Source organism: Salarias fasciatus, chromosome 2 (genome assembly GCF_902148845.1).
Source record: "Salarias fasciatus chromosome 2, fSalaFa1.1, whole genome shotgun sequence".
In the NCBI taxonomy this organism is placed as follows: Eukaryota; Metazoa; Chordata; class Actinopteri; order Blenniiformes; family Blenniidae; genus Salarias; species Salarias fasciatus.
The window spans coordinates 14,643,939-14,664,821 of NC_043746.1; the positions used below are offsets into that span (position 1 = coordinate 14,643,939).

General features: G+C 43.2%; 1 protein-coding gene across 2 annotated transcripts; it reads right to left on the reverse strand.

Annotated features, from left to right (window-relative positions):
- Positions 1 to 2: 2 nt before the first annotated feature.
- LOC115399436 (serine/threonine-protein phosphatase 2A 55 kDa regulatory subunit B gamma isoform) lies at positions 3 to 20,883 on the reverse strand. 2 transcript variants are annotated; one of them, XM_030106788.1, is made up of 10 exons: positions 20,546 to 20,635; positions 16,448 to 16,604; positions 10,160 to 10,257; positions 9,679 to 9,844; positions 8,478 to 8,590; positions 7,732 to 7,909; positions 6,875 to 7,039; positions 5,717 to 5,886; positions 2,355 to 2,446; positions 3 to 575 (listed from the first exon to the last, which is right to left on the reverse strand). In XM_030106788.1, exons 2-10 carry the CDS (start codon positions 16,527 to 16,529, stop codon positions 281 to 283), a joined length of 1,359 nt encoding a protein of 452 aa, XP_029962648.1. In that variant the 5' UTR covers positions 16,530 to 16,604; positions 20,546 to 20,635; the 3' UTR covers positions 3 to 280. The 2 variants fall into 2 exon arrangements, with proteins under 2 accessions (XP_029962648.1, XP_029962658.1); XM_030106798.1 differs by lacking the exon at positions 16,448 to 16,604 and having other exon boundaries at positions 20,546 to 20,883.

The following is a 20,883-nucleotide window of genomic DNA, read 5'->3' on the forward strand; positions in this document are numbered from 1 at the left end:
TTTGCAACCATAATCCATTGCGTAATCCAGCCTGTTCCCTTTCTAGCCCTGTCGAGGTCCTTTCAGTTCTGGGAGGCTGAGGAGGAGGAGGTGGTGAAGGACTGTGTGAAATGGGAAACCTAAATGTGTGTATGTATTGTAGTCTAGCCGCATGTGTCCGTGAGGGTGGGCGAGTGTGTTAGGCATCTTCCCGGGAGTGTGACAGAGTGTTTGTCTGGTCGTGTGTACATTCTGGCATAGTTGTGTTCAGGTGTAAACTGGTTTGTCTGACATTCCTTCATTAATGCATCTCAGAGTTCAGCTTGTCCTGGAAGATGTACAGGTTGTTGGTGGCGGCGATGGCGATGATGTTCTCCGTCGGGTGCCACGCCGTGTGGAGGATCTTCTTGGTGAAGTCCAAGCTGTCCACACTGATATCGTCCTTCCGGCGCTTCCCGCCAGCGGCGCAGACCCTCCGCGGCTTCAGCACGGCCCGGGGTTTGCTGCTCTCTCTGGACGCCTCGAGCGTCACGTCGCGCTTCGTGTTGCGGTCAAACATACGGAAGAAGTTGTTGTAGGCTCCGGTCATGATCACACTGCACAGCGAGGGAAGAGGAGAAGCACATTTACTAATCACTGGAAAATATCACTTGTATTTTTGCATTTCTGGAGAAGGATCTTCGTGGATCAAAGTCATTTTATTTCAGGGCCACATTTAGCCTCATTTGACCTTTTTTGGATTGGCTCAGCAGAACGAAGAAGTAACTCATACACAAGGGCTCCTGGAGGCCCAGTGTCCTGCTTGTTTTCTCCCTCCTCAGTCTGGTGTCGACGGCGTCTTCATCATGCTTGTGAAGAAGCTCAGTAACGAGGCCTCATTGCAATCAGGTGTGCTGCAACCGGGAGAAACTTACAACATGCAGGACACTGAGCCTCCAGGACCGGGGCTGAGAAGCCCTGCTGTAAATAATGAAAACTCCAAATGCTCTTTGGTTCAAATGCGAAACAATAATACTCATAAAAATCTAAGAATTTAGTGCACTTTTTTTTTTTTATGAAATCCAACTCACTTGAAATTTCTTGAGAAAAAATTATAATCTCGAAAGAAAAAGAGGAAAGCTTCTGTATCCGACCCCAGTGGACCAATGAGGACCAACAGTTAGTTTTATTGAAAGGTTAAACTACTGACTGTACTTTCTGGAGTAGATTAAGTAACACCAAGACATAACATGAAGCCTGTTTTCAGCCTCAAGCTGGTTTGTTAATAGAGATTAACCCAGAAACACACTGTCTGTTTTAAGCTGCGCAGACTTAAAGTTATACTTGATCATCTTCAACACACAAGAATATTTTCTTAGCATACTGATGTCTGCCAAGCGAATCACTGTAAGTGTCAACATTTAATTGTCTTTAAAAGTATAGTCTAAAGAAAATTGCTTAGAGTTTGAGGTGCATATTTGACTGAGCTTAACCTGTGATTTTACCTCTAATATATAGAAATGGATGCAAAATAGAAAAAATATGAAGTTACTGTTTGCACAGGCAAACATATTATACAAAATTATACAATATTGTGTTGGAGTGATTATTGGAGGATTTTAAAATTATAATTCATTTGTAATTTAAAAGTTCAGAAGCAATCGTACATGTGTCTTCTGATGAGTTAGCAATATTTTATTAAGTTCACTAAATGCTGTATTATGTTTCACATTTTAGCAGCAAGCGCTCATTAATGAAATGCTGTTACAATTTCAGTCCTGCAGGTATTTCAGAGCATTTTAATCAGGCCAGTCGGAGCTTTTCATGTGTTGGAAGGTGGTTCACCATTTATTTATGTGGCTTCATCAGTTCATGTTTTCTCCTCTTAATTCCGAGCCAAATGACAGAGTTTGGTAATTTTTCAGGTATTTGGCATCAGTATTGCTTCAATAAAAAGTATTTTATTGTATTAACTACACCTGAAGTCTTCATAAAAAATAAGAAAATCATTCGCTGCTCCATCCCACTGGAATTAATTAAAGAAAAATTTAAATCAGAACGAGTTGCTCTTTTTAGTGTGTAAGGTCATTTTGATATATTATCTACCAGATTGCATCAGGAAGGACATTCAGAGCATTAAAAAAGAAAAAAATCTAGCAGCAGCATCTGGCACTAAAGTTGTTTAATGGATGTCATATATCTTATCTATTAACGTATTTTTTTTTTTATCTTCCTTCTCTTTTAATCTGTATGTTTTGAAACAGTTTGTGTGTTGCTGCCAGTCTCGGCCTTTTCTCATTTGGAAACAAGACGTTCATATCTATAAAAACTTCAAAACTAAAAGCATAAATTTAGTTTTCAAAGAGCTAAGACAGAGCCAGATGCATTGGAGGTACCTGTCCGAGCCGTTCCACGCACACTCAAACTTGTCAAAGATGCAGTCATTCTCATAAAGGGAGCACAACTTGCTGCGGAGGTAATCATGAACCTGGAGGAGAACAGAGACCGCGCACACACACACACACACACACACACACACACACACACACACACACACACACACACACACAAAAACAGATTTGATTAGAAATGAGTTGGCACACAGCTGCTCCACTCACAGCTATTGACTCTCAGCGTAAACTATAAATAGAGGGGACATGCACACACATACGAGGCACAGCGCAGACAAAACACATTAAATGTGGGCAAGCCGTAACACGAGCCTCCCTGATGGCAATACTAATAAGACACAAGACCTGGCCTCAGCAATAGCAGGGCCAGGAGCACATTTTAATCTAAACTCCTGTTCCATATCACTAAATCCATTAACGTACGGGTCTCTATTATCATACTCACCAAGGGCGTGATAATAGAGACACACATGCAAAGATGCAAGCGCAAACACACCTATATTAACTGACTAATAACTCTTTTCCCTCATGCTTTCTGCCGACCTGCCTGTGTCAGCACTGTTCTGGCTCTGATGCAAGAGGCTGAAACCCACACCTGACTCCAGCCGCCGTGCGCTGCATCAAAGCCCCCCGGTTTCTACGTTCTGCATAAAGTCAGCAAATCAACAGTCTCGTTGCGATCGATATATGGTCAAGCTGAGGTCGTCTCATGGTGGTACATCAAACCCGGTGACATTTCAGTTTTTCCCCTATGGGTTTTTCTGCGCACGGTGAAATGAAAGCGTGTCAGCTGGAGCTGAATGTACAGATTTATTCTTCGGCGCGCACGAGCTCTGATTTAGAGTACAGCGCCTCATCCCTCGTGAATTTGTGGGTACTTTCTGTGTTCCAGCAGGAGCGGAAGCGTAAATTTGCAACTTACTTCTTTTGCACAAGAAAAACTTTATGAAATCCCACAGATTTACCTCATTTCTACCCTGAATGTTGATCCCACCACCACTGACAACACAGTGAGACCTTCAGAAGAGGGATGGAAAAACTCCACTGAACCTCTTCTGTGATGTCCTCACTATGGAGTTTGGAGTTTTGCCTTACTCAACATTCAGTATTGTCCCTGATTGGTCAGAACAGATGGAGTTTTTTTGGAGTTACGACTAATATCTCGCTACTGTTTACTGAAAACCGCTTCTTTCCCTTTTCATCTCACCACATATCCACTCTCTTCCCTCTGCTCTCCTCCTCTCATCACACCATCCCCATCCCTCCCAAACCCTCACCCCTCTGCTCCCTCCGTCCCCTCTTCCTCCCTCTCTGTGCTGCATTGCAGATCTAGGTGTCAGGCGCTGTGCAAGGTATCGCTCCTTCCCGCTTTACTTTATGAGGGGAGGCTCAACGGCCTATAAATAGCTCCAGTGCGTCTTAGCCTCCCACTCCCGGCTGCCTCATAGGCCCTCACACGTCAGGCAGCCACACACACACACACACACACACACACACACATGGCAGGAATATTAAACACACAATGGAAAAAAAAAAATGTTGACAAACACTTCTTCTTCCTATAAATGCATGAACAGTGGCTGCTGTGGCGCCGCTGTAATCATTCAGAGGTGGCACAAGGGACACACAAAGCATACATGAGTAAAATATCTGTTGGTTCAGTACTTCGTGTGGCGTCTGCACATTTACTATCCACTATCACACACACATTACTCATTTGCTGTCTGTAATTTTGGATCGTTAGAACACACACACAACCCGGAGACCATAGTCTGAAGGTAAAAACTTTGGCTGCGGTGAGTTTTCCTGCTGATGAGAAGTCAATTCTTTGGCCTCCAATCAATCCAATTATCTTTAAAAGGTTTGGGCAAAATTTTAATCATGAATAAGTAGTGTGTTTGTGAGAGGCCACCTTCTGCCCATGATTCATTTCTCTCTCCAATTATGACTTTTTTTTTTTTTCCCCGGGAAGATAAAACTGTCTTTCAGCAGCCCAACAGTTAGTCACGGCGTTGTTTGGACAACCGTACTGAATTCAGTCGAATCACATACATCCTGCAGCAGCGCACGATTAAAACAAACAACTCTGCTGTAGAGTTTGATTTCTTAGACAGAGGTGTGTAAATAGGACACTTGGCTACAACAAAGCACATCATAGTAGTCACTGTCGTGCAGAATGAAAAAATATGTCATACTTGTATCTTTGTGCATGTACACAAAGATACAAGAGCACATGCACAATTACACAAACAGCACTTTATGCTTGGGGCAAGCAGGAGGATTTAGGTCCAGAAATAATGGACACTTTGCTTTATTAAAGACAAATAGGACAGATTCAAGAAAACCTCTGAGATCCATAACACGTAACATAACACAACAACCAAGTTTTCTCTGCTTGACAAATTTTGGTTCAACATTTGTTCTTGGCCAGAGAGGAGGTGGATCACAGTGGTCACAAATGAATTCAGTCATTTCAGCCAATTGTATTTCTAATGACAAAAGCAGGAGCAGTAGCACCATTAGTCAGATTAAATGCCCCGTATCTGTGGGCTTTCCTTTGGACAATGTTGGAAAGATTGCCCTGGTCTACCTCTACCGCTCATTAAATTAGTTTAACTCAGTTACTGGATGTCAATAGGATCAATAACTGTTGAGCCATGCTGGCCTCATACATAAGTTTACATAAATCAAATTTTAAAAAAAACTCATCGCTCAAGCTTTTTTCTTTGATAGCAATGTAAAAGTAAAGAAACTATAAGTTATTTTTATGACAACAGCTCCTTGAATATCATGCATGCGGGTGACTAACTTTTACACTGTCATTTTTTTTCCATCAGTCTGAATGAATCTTTCAACTGAGAATTCAGACTGAAATGTTTACATGTACAATGAAAAAACACTGATCAGATTGAGGCACCAAGAATATTCAATCAGCCAGATGCCATTTTCCTTAAACCGTGTGTCAATTTTACAAAAGAAACCTGAACAACGTACCATGTGGCAATCAATTCCATGTTGGATTTACATCGATTGTGGGTGGATCATAAACATGGTTACACCACCTCCTCCAATACGATCATCGCATCAATCATGTGGGGTCAATCTAATCAGGCAGAATACATATTATTTTAATCAGATCAATACTTAATCAGATTAAGTTTGTCAGTGTCTCAGATTGAGAAACACTGAAATGTATCTCCAAAAGCGCCCTTCATTTAAAATGGGATTAAAAGGTTGGAGGTTCTCCCTTGAAACTGTTGGGTACTAAAGAAGCTATAAGCTAAAGTGTTTTCTTTTGTCGCTGTCACACAGCATGCTGTTTTTGTTCCACGTGGCCGGTCACACACCTGGTATGTCTCCAGGGGCTTGCTCTCCATGTTGAGGTCCCAGACTTTGGCAGTCAGGTAGTCTCTGGTGAGCAGGTAGCGACCGCTGTGGCTGAACTTGACATCTGACACCGAGGAGATGATCTCGGAGAAAAAAGAGCGGGCACTGGGATCCTCTGGCTCCTCAAACACTGAGCAGTGTGTGAGTGAGAGTGTGTGAGAGAGAGAGAGGGAGAGGAGGGTGAGTTGCTGATAAGACGCCAGGCACAAACACAGTCAGAAACAGTTCTCAGAATATTTGGCACCCCGACGTTTCTGCTACAGAATTTAGAACAAAGCATGTTTGTTGTTGTAAATGTTCATGAATAATATTGAACTGCTTAGTTAATTTTTCACACACTGATTATTTGACCTCATACTGCAACATAGTCCATGTTTTGCACAAATAAATTTCATTTCATTTATAGGCATACATAAAGGAGCTGACAGGCTGATTTTAGTTGGGGAAGCAAAAATATCATACAGATGGCGGCTGTGTCTTCATGTACGTGTGATGCTGTACAAAGAAATCGGACATAACAAACAAAAGTTTCTCTTATTGCTGAGCACAGCTTGTGCAGAATCACTGCATGAGTGAGTCATGGTCAGAGCCGTAAATCAAATGGAAAACGTTTCAACAGGAACAAAAAGTGGGAAGAAAGAAAGTTAGAAAAGCAAGACTCTCGAATACGAGAAAAACGGTGTCATGGTGTGAATTGTCGCTCCTGAAGGAGCTGGAGATTTATGGCGAAACCATTCCTGTTCTTCACTAATACAAGAACTGACCTAAGGTACAAAAAAAAAATATTTTATTAGAGTCCTGAGAAGAAAGCAAACGCCCTATATTGTGGCCCCCATCCAACAGACGTCAAAGTAATGCATTCAAAGTAAAAGACGATAAACATGTTCGGTTCCTCAGGGAAAAATAAATGTTCCTTTTTGTGGTTTTTGAAATACTATTTTTTGTAACAACACAACCACTGCTAAAACTGTCTCTCGTCATGTTAACAAAAACAAAATAATGAGTAAATTTAGAAGGATTTATATTTACATTAATATTAATATGCTCTGGGAAATAAAAACATTTGGGCGACAGTTAATAAAAGTGAAACCTGCTTGTCTCTCAGCAGGTGTACTCACATTTGGAGTGCTTGTCGCAGAGCGCTGCTTCTCTCATGTCACAGAGGCGCAGCGTGCCTTTGCTGCTGCTGTAGACAAACAAGTTACAGTGGTGGGGGTGAAACTCCGCCGCTGTGATCACCTCCGTCAGATCCTCCATGTTGGCTGGCTTGATATCCACGATGTCTGAGAGGAAGCGCCGCTGCTCAGGGAAACAACAGGCACTGTGCTTTGCATTGTTACCACGACACCCTGAACACCGAGCATGTTCATTCAGTCATTCATTCACACATTCATCCCTTTGTTAGTAGAAAAACAATTAACCATATTATTTTTCAGGAGTAGGCCCACACAAATGGAACATTTAAACATAAATGTAATAATTTACAGAAGGAGAAAATCCATAAAAATATGTCTTGGGGGATTGTCGATAGGAAAGTAGTTCCATATTCAGCTAAATTGTTATATTTTAAATCCTGTCTGGGTCAGGGACGTGCCCGTTCTGTGTCCTATTGAGCGGGATTAAAACTCAGAAAGAGGCTGAAATATTTATGCGGCTTCTGAATTATTCATTAAGATACATTTTCACTCCTCAAGAATAATATTCCCCTCCCCCAACGCCGAGTGTGTCTTTGTGCATCCTTATGTACATCAAAGTGTGTTTTCCAATGTAGGAATTTGTAATGTATCTGTGTGTGTGGGGGCAGCAGGCAATTAGAATGCGTATATAAGCGTCTGTGTTTTGATGTATGCGTTCATTATCACTGTCCGTGCGCTTTAATAAATCCAGCGCTGCTTTGTAAACAGCGCAGCGTCTTGTGTTTGTTCTCCCGTCTCATCGCCGGCGTTCATGTCATTCACGTGCTCGCCAAGGATACTGAAGCTGCGGTCCGTGATGTCCAGGTGCCAGAGGTTGATCCGCAGGTCGTCGGCCGACATGTAGGTCTCATAGTCGGAGTTGACGGAGATGGAGTTGACGTGGTAGGTGTGGGCGTTGGCAAACACTCGCCGAGGGCTCACCTCCACCATCAGGTCCATGGGCTTCAACACCGGCACCTGGGAGAGACCCGCCGAGAGTTCAACAAGCCTCGACACTCATTAAAGATGAGAGATGATCAGTGAACACACAGTGGATTCAATTTAAATCACTTCATCGTATTATGAATTAATATTTAATGCATTACTTGCGCCGCTTTCTGTGGCACCAATATTACTGTCCTGATGGAAAAAAAAAAAATTGATTCATACTATTAACAAGAACATGAGAGTCCCCGGTTGGTTACCACGACTACGGAGAGATCCTGCTCTATGAATACCAACACACTAGCAAAAAAAAAAAAAAGAAACGCTGATGCTTTCATTATTTTAGTTCACGTGCAGATGTTGGGCTGGTTCTCTGGATAGAGGGAAATAGAGGATTTCACCACCCCCACACACTCCCACACACTCACATGCACCTTGTGCCAGTGACCCATTTCTGCACATGCAAACACATCTGTACCCACTGACCCAGTTTTACTGGCAAAACTCCACATTCAGACAGATAGATAGATAGATAGACAGATAGACAGATAGAAAGATAGATAGATAGATAGATAGATAGATAGATAGATAGATAGGTTACCTGTAGGGATGTGACTGTGGAGATGTCCTTGATGCGACCCTCCTCATCTTTGAGGTTGTACCCCTCGGGCCGTTTGTCTCTTTCACTCACCTTCCACAACTTAATAGTCTTATCTAGAGAAACAGAGGTGAACAATATCTCATCAGAGAGAATAGTGATGAATGAAAAAGGGTAATTGATAAATCATCTGAGTTCAGAGCACGGCAAAGAGATCTCAGATTAGATGTAATTGAAAATATCCACTCTGAATATAAGTTTTCATCTCAAGTTTGATTTTAACAAAGCTAAAAGCCTAAAAGGCTTCAATAAAGCTGTTTTAGGATCTCAGCAGGCAGTCAGCTCATGAATCTATTGCAAATAACATCTGAACAAGATAATCCACCACGCTCCAAAGTGTCAGTATCAGACTTTCTGTATTATTCTCGAAAAAAAATGACAGCCTGCTGTCTCAGAGCCATCTCCACCTATCTGCTGAAACAGGTCTAATTTCTTTTACCCTACATTATAAATAATACAGCACTTAAAGAAATCAATAACACAGCTCTCAGGGTGAATGTATAGATTGTCCCTTATAGCCATAAACATTGAATGTAGACTGTAAAATGGGACCTCCTGCCAGCAGCTCCTAAAAGATCTCGCAAATTTGAAACAAATAAACTGCTGAGTATAGCTACAAATGAGTCAGATGAAACTGATGGATGTGAGGAGCTTGTACAAATTCTGAATTGGAATTTTATCCGTTTTCTTTTCACATTGACCCGGCATCCACTCATCCCAATCCCCCTTTGTGAGAGTGAAAGTGTCTATCTGGCGTGGGGAGCAGCGTCAGCCAACCCGTATACCTTCGAGAGTTTGTCTCGTGTCAGAAGTTACATAAACAACATCGGCAAGGCCCCACAACCAGTGCGGGGGCAGCAGCTTAACAGGTTTCAGTGTGAAAATGGAGATGTGGTTGGAACCCTCCATTTTTGCCTTGTTAGGACTTTAGGAGATTCTCATGTGCCACATTACCAACCTTATTAAAGAGGTTAGTTTTTTAAAAAGTCATTCTGCATGAGCAGAAAGGATGAATGGAGGAAAAAATCTCACATGTATGATCTAGTTTGAAGCTTTAATCAAGCTTTAATCGACTACTTCAGGCAAAGTGAGTTCCACAAAGTATCGATCACAGCCCCACTTTCACAGCTTCTCAGTGTCTCACCATTGGTGGAGAGCAGAAAGTGTGCGGCGTTCTGCTGAGGCAGCCATCGGATCTTATTGATCTTCTCCTCAATCTCCAGACTCTTAAGGTAGTCGAATTCGGGCTCATGGCTCTGAAAGGTGCTGTAGACATTGTACTCTCCCTGGGAAAATGGCTCAGTCTTGCTCTGTGGAAACACAAGGAGGAAATGGAAGTGAGCGTGTGTGAACGATAAGCCGGCGCTGGCTCACAAACACAGCGGTGTCACATTCGCGACCTGATACAGTGACCTTAACCTTGATCATGTGAGGAAACAGCAAGGCACAGACTCCACACAGCTATAATGATACACTCTCTGACACAGCAGGGGCATAAACTATTTATCAACCAATCAAGAGAGTCGCTGGAGGGGAACCGAGCGCATTCATCACTGCCCTCCCAGCTGGAATGACAATGTATATTTGAGGGTACTGTATGTGTGTAAGTGTGTGTGTGTGTCTACCTCAGGTTCCCTCTGAAAGATGACCACACGGCCTCCTTTGTCCCCTGTGGCCAGGAGCTCTCCTGTGTGGTTGAACTCAACAGTGGAGATGATGTCAGCTGGAGAACCACGAAGAGAGAGGGAGAGAAGAAGAGACGTGGCGTGAGAGGAGAAATACAGGCAGCCATTACTGGATTGACCACATCTCATCATTCATTTTTATATTGCTTATCTGCCTGTAAAATATTGAACCAAACCAGTGTTCAGTGCATTAACAGCTGAGTGGATTGAAACAGGTAAATGAACACAGGGAAAGAAATCACATTTGATCGCCTCCACCACTGTCTGAGCGTTTTCAGGGAGATTCATCCCATAAAGAACATATTAACCCATCAAAATACTCATAAAAACAACCATACACACACACACACACACACTGAAGCACAGCTGTCTCACAGTAGGCACAGGTGTTATCTGTGATCCACTATGACATACACAGTGACGCACAAGATTACAGCGCCACTTGAGTTCATCTTGTGCAGACATAAATATGTACCCTTCAATCTCCGTAGTACCTGAAAGAGCATGTGTATTTCAATCAGTGATTAAGTATCACTGCCTTTTTCGTGCATTCACTCATTTATTTTGCGACATCGGAACTCAGTCATCCCTGAAAAGTCAACACACTGTGACTGACACTGAAGAACACCTTATTAATCACTTAGCATTACCTCGGTGCTTTCAAAGTATAATTAGAGCATCACATGAGTCTGAGATTGAAATCTGTTCTAAATTTGCCTGTAATCTACTCTCATTCCACTTCTTATTCTAATTTCACTCCTGCTTTGTGCTGCAGATTGAAGATTTGGCTGTAAATACTTATTCTGTGACAAACCTGCATCACAAACACGGAAGTATTTGCGTTAAAGCTCATTCAGAGAGATTACAGATTGAAGGTTTGACAAAATAGATGGCGTAAGAAAGGATGTGCCGAACATAGTACAGAGTAATCTCAGGTTATCTCGCCCCCGCACAAACTATTCTGGCTCAGCTTGTGTTATGGAATAATCCTCCAGGAACCTCGATGAGTGCATGACTTTAAACCAACAAGAGGTGCACTTCTGTTTTTCAAACAACGTGCTGATGTCTCCCTACATTCACATTTCTTTATTTCACTGGATTTTATTCACTGAAATGAAAGAAGTAAATAGAGGAAAAGAAGAAAGAAAGAAACAGAAAATGAAATTAAAATTTCATCTAAAAAAAAAACACCCTGTCACATTTTAAGATGATTTGAATAAACTGGATTCTCCAGGTATTTCTCTCAGAAATGGAAAAAGGAAGACATTTTTATTCTCAATCCAATGATCACCCTACTGAATAATCAAATATCTTTTAAAATCTTACAGGTTAGATTTAAAAAAAATGCTCCAGGCTCAGTTTTGATAGAAAAGTAGATGATCTTCCACTGGCAGTAATAAAAATACAATGTGCTGCTGAGAGTATTCATTGAGAGTCAGAGCGATTCAGCGCCGTAGCCTTGCCTATTTTGTAGTGGCCTTGAAAGAGATTTTACGATGGGGGGAGGCAGAGACTGCTCCTCAATTTTTACAGCTACCTAACCTTACCCATGCTGTTCCACAGTCTGTATTAGGGGCAAACTCTTTCTCCATTTCCACTGTCGCTCCAGTCGTTATTACACAATTTCTTGAACTGAGAGGTTCTGCAGAACCTTTCAAATTCAATTCCACTCCTCTCAATCCCAATCCTATCACATGGTCCCTTTGTCATCTCTCCTCTCTCGCACCCCAATGTCTCTCTTTTTTTTTTTTTTGGGACCAGTTTTATTCTCTCGTTTATTTTTTTTTTTTGTCTGTCCACACTCAGCTCTCTCCGCCCTCCCCCACAACTCTCTGCTGCCTGGCTGTATGTTTGCATGTACGTGGTGGTGGTGCCGCTGGAAGAGTGGAAACGATGGGAAAGCAAGGTAGAGGGAAGCGGCGCCGGGGCGGAGGCGGTGGAGGGGTACTCTGGTGAGTAGGGGTTGCCACGGTAACGTGTAGAGCCAACCAGTAGTGGCGGCACTCGTGGCGGTTCGCCGTATATGGAAGTGTGGAGAAGGAGGAAGTGGGATTCATCAATCCAATCCAATCCAATCCGCGCAGGAAGGAGCGCGGCAAAGTAATTATGCGACTGCAGTTTTGTCCTTTAACAAATGTGGATGAATTAATGTGAGGAGGTGGAGCAGACGGTGCGACATGAAGGCAGTTAATGAAGGCACCTGACGGGACTCGAATGAAACAAACTCACAAATGCACACGGGCACCCCCGTGATGTACAACAAATGTGTGGGCTCGACACGGTGTGTATGGACCAGCGCCTCGTGCGCGAACAGAGGGCTGTGTCGACCGTCAAGTCACACAAGGAAAAAGAGCTCAGCTCAGCAGAAAACCACGGGAGCTGCACTGAGCACAGCTGAATAAAATATGGAGCACACACTCAACTGTCTCATCCTCTGCCGGCTCTCAACCTCCCTCTGAAGCACACACACACACACACACACACACACACACACACACACACACACGCGTGCGAACACACATAATTCACAGCCATCTGTCTCTTTCACTTTCTTTATTAGAAGTACACTCCAGAAAAGTAAACCACTATCCATACAAACAATCTCAGCAGAAACAAGCACAATCGTGTGCAGTGTGTTTCTCCCCCAAGAGGTACCACTGGCCCTGCACAATGATACGTGTGTGCGAGTGTTGGATTATCTGTCTGTAAATCATTGTTTTACTGCACAGATCAGGTTGTGTGTGCTGGAAGACAGCAAGCTGGCTGTATCGGTCTCCCACAGACAGTCCATTAGCATCAGCAGGCCTTTCTGACTCATTGCCTCACGCTGAAGATGATGATGGAACACGCTGTGACTGCATGTGCAACGCACCCACACACATGCACGCAAGCACACACACACACACACCAAAGCCACACAGAAACATGAATGAACCCGATGACACGCAGCAAACATGAAATTGTTACAAAAACACAAACATTCAAATACAACCTAACAGTGGTTTTCATTAGAACAGTGAAATATTTTGAAACTTCATACAAGGCAAACACTTTTGTTGTGGGGGTATTGATTAAAAACAAGTAATTTCACAATATCTCAACTTTATAGCACTTGGTACAGTGTCCAACTGGTGAACAAAATATGAGACTGATAAGAATCTGCATAAATATTATGAGTAAACGAACACATTTTCCCAGGTCTCAGATTAAGGACTTAATTGTCATTAAACAAGTTCAACTCCAAAAAGCTATCTTTAATGGTTGAGAGGTTTGAATTTGTTTTGTTGGTTAGCACTTACGTTTTTGACGTCTTGCAAAGCAAAAAATAATTGATTAATGGACAAAATAACAGAGAGGAGAGGAGAGGAGAGGAGAGGAGAGGAGAGGAGAGGAGGGTGCCGGCAGGGAGGGGGAATTCCTCATTTTATTGTTAAGGTTTCTATAGGGACAGCGAGGGGAAGCAGACGTCCTACAGTCCCAATTATAGATATCTTAGGTCTGGGTAAACACAGACCATTAAAGCCGAGCCAAAAACACACACTCCTCAAAAGCGAGAACAAGCCGCCACACAGCAGGGGATGTACTGAATGTGTGTCCGTGTGTGTGTATGTGTGTGTAGTAGCTCAAGCACCCTGCATTTCCTGTGTACGTGCGCACAAGTGTATGTACTCAATTACCCGGTACAGAAACACACTGGCTGGAGGAGTGAGGAGGAGGATGGAGGAAAAGAGATGAGGGGGAAAGACTGCCGGAGGGAAACGGTGAATGGATCCCTGTCCTGCAGTTTTGGAGTTAACGGGGGAAAATAAAAAAAGAAAAAACCTGGTGCATGTGTTCATGTTTGAGGTGCACATGTGTGAAGAGGGGTGATTTGAGCTCAACACAGCAGGGAACCTGCCATTTCTCCAAACACACACAGGCACAAAGGAGCAGAGCTGGTGTGAGCCTAATGGTTATAGACACAAACAATTAGAACCGCAAACCGAGCCAGCTTCATCGTGAACGGAGAACACCTGTAATCCTGCCGCTGCAAAAAACAATCACTAATGGCATGAACTGTCAGAGCAGCAAAGAGTGATTGGTTTTCAAGAATAAATCAATTCATTTTTTGCTACGGGATTTGTAAGAACTGCAGCATGAAAAATAGATTAGGAGCTGAGCTTTTCAGCGTTTACACACAGTCTAACCCCCGCAATATTGAAAACCCAGATTATGTGGGGAGGATTCATAAATGATGAAATGTAATCCTACATTCAATAAATAGCAGTACTTTTTATAGGCTGTCCCACTCCCCCCTCGCTCAGCATGTGCGTAAATAATGCAATGGGGTGATTTATATGGTAATGAATTTGCTGGTTTTTTTGCACAGCAATGACAGTTTTTATTCATCTCTTCTGTTTTTTTACAGTAGGTAATTTAATGTCTGAATTTTTGAGAAAGTCCCTGCAGGGGATCGCAAGGTCTTTATGAGATTATCGTACTCAAAACAACTTTGACTGTTCTAGTGAAGGAGGAAAACAACAATGAAATGATTTATGATTTTTTTTTTTGTACTGTACAAAAAAAATCTCTACACAATGAAAAAGGTGAAATAAATGTCATCCATCTTGACTGCTTTAATGAGAGTTCCTGGCTCAAACCTGCTGGCCAATGGTGCGTATCAGTGTGAAATTTGCATGTTCTCCCTGTGCCGTTGTGATTTTACACCAGGTACTCGAGCTTTCTGTCACAATACAAACATGTTTGTTGAGGGGAGATTAATGGATGACTGAGAGTCGATACATTCTTCAAAAATCCAGAGAAATGTGATCTCTCTCTCTCTGCTGCAAGAAAAGAAGGACGACAACTATAATTTGAATGAAGTGAGTGGCTAATGCATAGAATATGTTCCTAACAGTCCTCATCAGACATAACATTTTTTCTTGAAGAAGCACACACATTTCTCTGTTCTTGCAGAGTATGAATCCACCTTGAATTGACTATAAATGTGTTTGGAGGTGATTGTGTGTCTCTCTTTGTTAACCCTGTGGTGGGCTGGACACCTGTACACGGTGCCCCCCTGCTGTTTGCCCCGTGTTGGCAGGGCTGAGCGCCGACCCCCTGCAGATCTAATCTGGATTGGAAGAATTCCAAGGTGACTATTGTCACTGTCAAACAAGACAATGTGACTTCTAAAGACTGTGCAGGCTACAGCATTACAGCTTTACTGCTGTCATGAGGCCTTTAGGAAGGTGTTTATCGCAAAGACTTCAATGCACACAGGACTTCTGCTTGGATTCCACCACAGTGATGCAGTACAAAGTAGTCTGGTTCACCAAACATTCAAAGACTGTGTTTCGTGGTTAGTTTTGATGGCAGATGGGACCAATTCTCCAGATTGTGATGCCATCTGGTTTAATGAAATTATGTTTCAATGGTCTTCCACGCATGACAACTTCTGGCCAGTTGTGTTATTGTCTTTCATGCAGGAAAACTGCATGAATATTTAAAGACTGCAAGCCCAACAGAAACAGCTGAGTCTGTCATTATGTGTGTGAAATGATCTCTGTGATATTGTGGCTGTTTGTCATTGTTTGAAACAATTTTTAAAACCTTCTATTATTATTCAAAAGATTCAGAAAATAATATAGACAAGACTTTTAAACAAAAACATTCTTAGCTTTGCGTGTGTGTGTGTGTGTGTGTGTATGTGTGTGTGTGTGTGTCTTACTGAAAAAGAAAGAGACACAGGATGCTTTGAAGGAGATGTAGAGTCATTAGGTCAAACTATTTAAAGCCATCAATCCAATGCGCGCACACACACACACACACACTCTCTCTCTCCTCTCTCTCACTCACACACAAACACACTTCACACAGAAACAGGCAAACTGAGACAAAACTAAAAAGAAAAAAAAGGCAGTTTTGTCCAAAAATAGAGCTGCACCGAAAGGATGTGATGAACAGACAGAGACAAAGTGATGCTGGAGATATTTATAACACTCAGACGCACATGAAATTCAACTCATTCAAACTGCACACACGCTTCATGTCACACACAGCCTCTCATCACACACACACACACACACACACACACACACACACACACACACACACACACACACACACACACACACACAGCCTTTCATATGCATACACACCACGCTCCCGTTTCCCACTCTGGGGTCATGTGGCGCAGTTGTGTGACATAGATATGACCTTCGGGATAAAAGAGGATAGAGCACACACCTTCAGTGTAAGAGGCAAACGGCTCAGGCTCCAGAGAAAGGGTAGTGATGTCGGAGCAGAGGACCTGGATGGGGCTCAACATCCTGGGGGAGGACTCCAGGGTGGAGAGGGGTGGACAGGATGGGCGGAGCTCTTCAGGCTATAGCCAGGAGCAGCCCTGCAAAGGAGCAAGGATGGACGGAAGGGGGGAAAGGAAGGCAGAGGAAAGGGCAGAGGATCAGGGAGGAAGGAAGGAAGGAAGGAAGGAAGGAAGGAAGGAAGGAGGCAGGGGTTGACGGGCAGGGAGAGGTAAAGGGTGGGGTTAAGGGTAGGGACTGAGTTACTACATCACCACATCCGGTCATGAGCACTCACCAAAGAATATCTACTGGTGGTGTATTAATACTCACACTTTATCTATGTCACATGAAATATTCACATGTGGGGTTTGGTGGAAGAGGCTAGCAGGACATGAAGGATGAATGGAGACAGACGCCTAATGGGACACAGACTTCTTTGGTCGCTTTCAGGAAATTAACCATCGCAGGTGTGGATAAAAATACAGACTGCATACCACAAGGAAGACGACAGATCATGGCATGTGGATTACGCCCACATTAAACTTGTGACTTCATTATGCTCAATTTGATTTGATCCCAGAATATAGAAAATGACGAAATCCGCAAACTGGGTAACGACTACTTAATTGAATGGTTCAGAGGGATTTAGTTTCAACTTCAAGTTAATATTTATGGTTTTCTGTACACTTTTATATGTTTTTAGTTTATGGTCCACTGATTGCACTCGCCTGTAGCACTCACAAATTTGATTTTTGAAATCTTTCTGAAGGTTTCTGTGATTTTGTTAAGAAGAAGCAAAAAAAAAAAAAAAAAAAAAAAAAAAAAGCCCATTAGGATTGACAATATGAGATGCATTTAACATTCCGATGCTAACAAAGATCATTCATAAGAAAACTGAGGCACACACTGAGGCAACTCTCCAAGTATATGATCCCTGAAAGTTCAAAATAACTGGATTTGATCACGCGTTGCTTTCCTGAAGCAAAAGCTTTGATTTGTCTTCAAAACTCATGTTTATACAAGAGACTAAATGAAACTAAAGGACTACAGAAAAAAACCGTGTCATCCTTTTCAGTCCGAGTTGTGAGTTCTTGCACTTTTGTTATCCGAGTGGAACTTTTTTTTTCGTGTGCTGTCTGACATCTATTGTGCGATTGGTTCCACATTTGGCATGGCTTTTTCACACAGAGTTTAATATCTGCGATCATCAAATCACTAAAAACAACTTCCTTTTGTTTTTTGTCTTTTTGTCCAGCATGATCCCACCTATTTGGTTGGCCTACCAAAATATACCATAAAAGTAGTATTTGCAATTTCTCCATTTGGCAGGCAAAGAATCCTTTATCAGGCAGGTCACCATATTTGATAACACGTGTGTTTCTTTAATAGACCATAAAACTAATGATGAGAATTAAGTTAGTGGTGTTGGGCATTGAAACAAGTAGAACTTCTGAATTATTTCCATAGAAATATGAAACTAGACAACACTTCTGTTTCAAACTGTCATATTGACATCATGCATTGTTATTATGAATCTAGTGCCAGTTACAATGTGGATCTATTCCTATCGCACAGAAACTTGTAATGAATTTTGACTTTTTGGTTTGTAAATACAGTAACACATTACATCATCGTATAACAGTATTTATTGTGGTATCAAATGCAGAGAAAGGAATATATGACCTTTCCCAAAGGCATTTTAATATATAAGTCAAGAAAATGTGTGATTTTACTCAAAATTGTATCACATTGTATCATTCTTTTGTCAGAAACATAACTACTCATGATTTCTTTTTCCTTTCAGGTGAAGAAGTTTGCAATTTCCAATTAATAGACTCATTTATGCATGCTGCAAACTAATATTGAACATCCAGCCTTAAATCTGTTGCTTCTCAACTGGTAAGTGAGGCTGCAGCAAGGAGAGCTTTTGGAAGGCAGAAGAAGGTGAAACGAGGGGAGTACGAGATGGAGGGAGGGAGGGAGGGATCGAGGGGGAACAGTGAGGAAGCGGGAGGTTAAGCTCCCCTCCCCTGTAGGAGTCAAAGGGCAAGGGAATCCCCACGGGAAGATCTACAGACACACAGTTATGTATGCACATGCACACAAATAAACACACAACACACTTGCGGATGCGCAGGCACACACACATACACATGTACACATATACACAAACTTGAACACACGAAAAACACACAACCAGAGAGATGGAGACACACAGGAGACGGCGGAGCACGCTCAAGCATAAAATCCCATGTCCCCACTCTCTTTCTCCGTCTGTCTCGACCACCCTCTGTCCGTCTCACACACATACAGAAGCACATTGTGTTTGAGCAGCCTTTAGAGCACTGTTGGATAATTGTTTGGCAGATGCACCACTTCAGCACCGGGCAATGCTGCGAGGTGCATTAGAGGGCCGGCGAGGGAAAGAGGGTGGGGGGGGAGAATGGGGGTGGCGGCGTGGTAGTGGGGGATGGAAAACGGGGAGCAGGACGGGGGATGGGGTGAGCACTGAGGACGAGGTTGAGGGGGTTGGAGTGAAGGTAGATGATGAGGCAGGTGATGACATTTTCCTCTTCGCATGTGACAAGAAAACCAGACTTGTTGGTCGTCGGATGAATTCCTGCATACCAGACTGTCGGAGCTCAATTGATTCCAAATCATCCGAGTTGCCACAGGGCGCCACGCAGCTCGTTCACGCCGACCGTGCTCACGGTGTGTCCACCTTAGTGTGGGCTCATCAACAATTCACCCTGAATAATTCTGTGTCTGCCTCGCATGTGTGGAATAATTAATACTGCCATTATTGGTGGGTGGAGACAGCCTGTCAATCATACTGGCCAAGCATGAAAAGCAGCATGTTTATCATCACTGACTGTTTCTATGGCAATAATGGATGGCTGGTGATGGATGTTAAGAAGATTTTTTTGCCCCTCACTCATCAAGACCATTTTCGCCAGAACGGACAAAAGCACACATTTCTCATGACGGGAGACAGACAAGCATTCCCATTCGCACCTACAGACGAACAAAGGCGCACACTGAGACAGCTTTCACGTACACAAACATTTAACACGATCAACAGGCTTCACTACAGGTCTCCCCTGGCTTCAGCATGTGCTTCTGTGCAAGGAGAAATCGTGTTATAGCACAGACAGAGGAAGCCCAATTCCCTCTGCGCGGTGATACAAGGATCATAAATGAGGTTGCAACATGTTCATGACCCCTAAATGATAATCCGCTGTTCTGGTCGAAGAGGCGTGGCGAACAATGAGCCGAGTGTGAGACACAGACAGAAAAAGCAGGCGGGGAAGCCAGGGTGCAGGTAAGATTAGCTGTCTTATTGAGATTAGCAGAATGTGATTTTCCAGAGTTATAATCCATCTGCTAAATGAAACAAAGCGAAGGAATTCACGGGTTTGAACCATTCAAGGATTTTTGAGTAATCGCCTCGCTGAGTTACTGAGACTAATGCAGTTTGACAGTTGCACCTGTTATACAGAAGGAGTGGGAGGCCTGTGCTTCTGTTATGATGCGAGAGATGACAATCAGTGCAGTAAGTACGAGTAATCAGCTCTTTATTTGCAGGAGAATCCTGCCTTCTCTCTCTATTTCTCACGGAGACACAAACTGAGACGTACGAACACACACTCATTCACTGACCGGATCAATTCTTCCCCGCAGTGTTACAAAATAGAAGTGTTACACAAGGTAGCAAAGCAGCTAAACAAAAAAAAAAAAGGTATAAACAGCACAGGGGAAAACCAAAAAAACAGGATGAGAAGAGGGGAGAAGGAGAGAGAGGAAAAGAAAGCCTCAGACAGTTTCATTTTACAGAGAGGGAAATGTTTACCTCTTGTTGCTCTATCTTAACCCGGGGCTTATGGGAGATTAAGAAGCCGTTCTAAGCCTGTTTCGTCTGAGAGACAAGCACACAGGCACTCTGTCACACACAGACGCACTCCAAAAGTTCAATGCACGGACGCGCACTCATGGTGGAAGACATTTAAACACACAATGGCAGAGCCTCCCCCTCTCTTACCTTCAGTCACATAGTTGTGGTCGGGGAGGAAGCCGCGGTGGTTGAGCGTCGAGGTGGCGTCAGTGTCTTCGCCCATCGGCGGGGCTGGGGGGAGCGCCCTTCTTGGTGGGGCAGCGTGGTGGTGGCAGAGAGGTGGTGAAGGGGGTGGTGGGGATGCTGGCCAGCACAGCTCCCATACTGCTGCCCGCCGACGCCTCCTCAGCACAGGGGCGCGCAGCCGGGCATCCTATCCCTGACTGAGGATGAGGGCAGGTAAAGAGGGATGGAGGCAGTCCCGGAGGAGGGATGGGTGCGTCGGAGAGTCCACACTGCAGCCCCCTGCGAGCCGGACGCAAAGC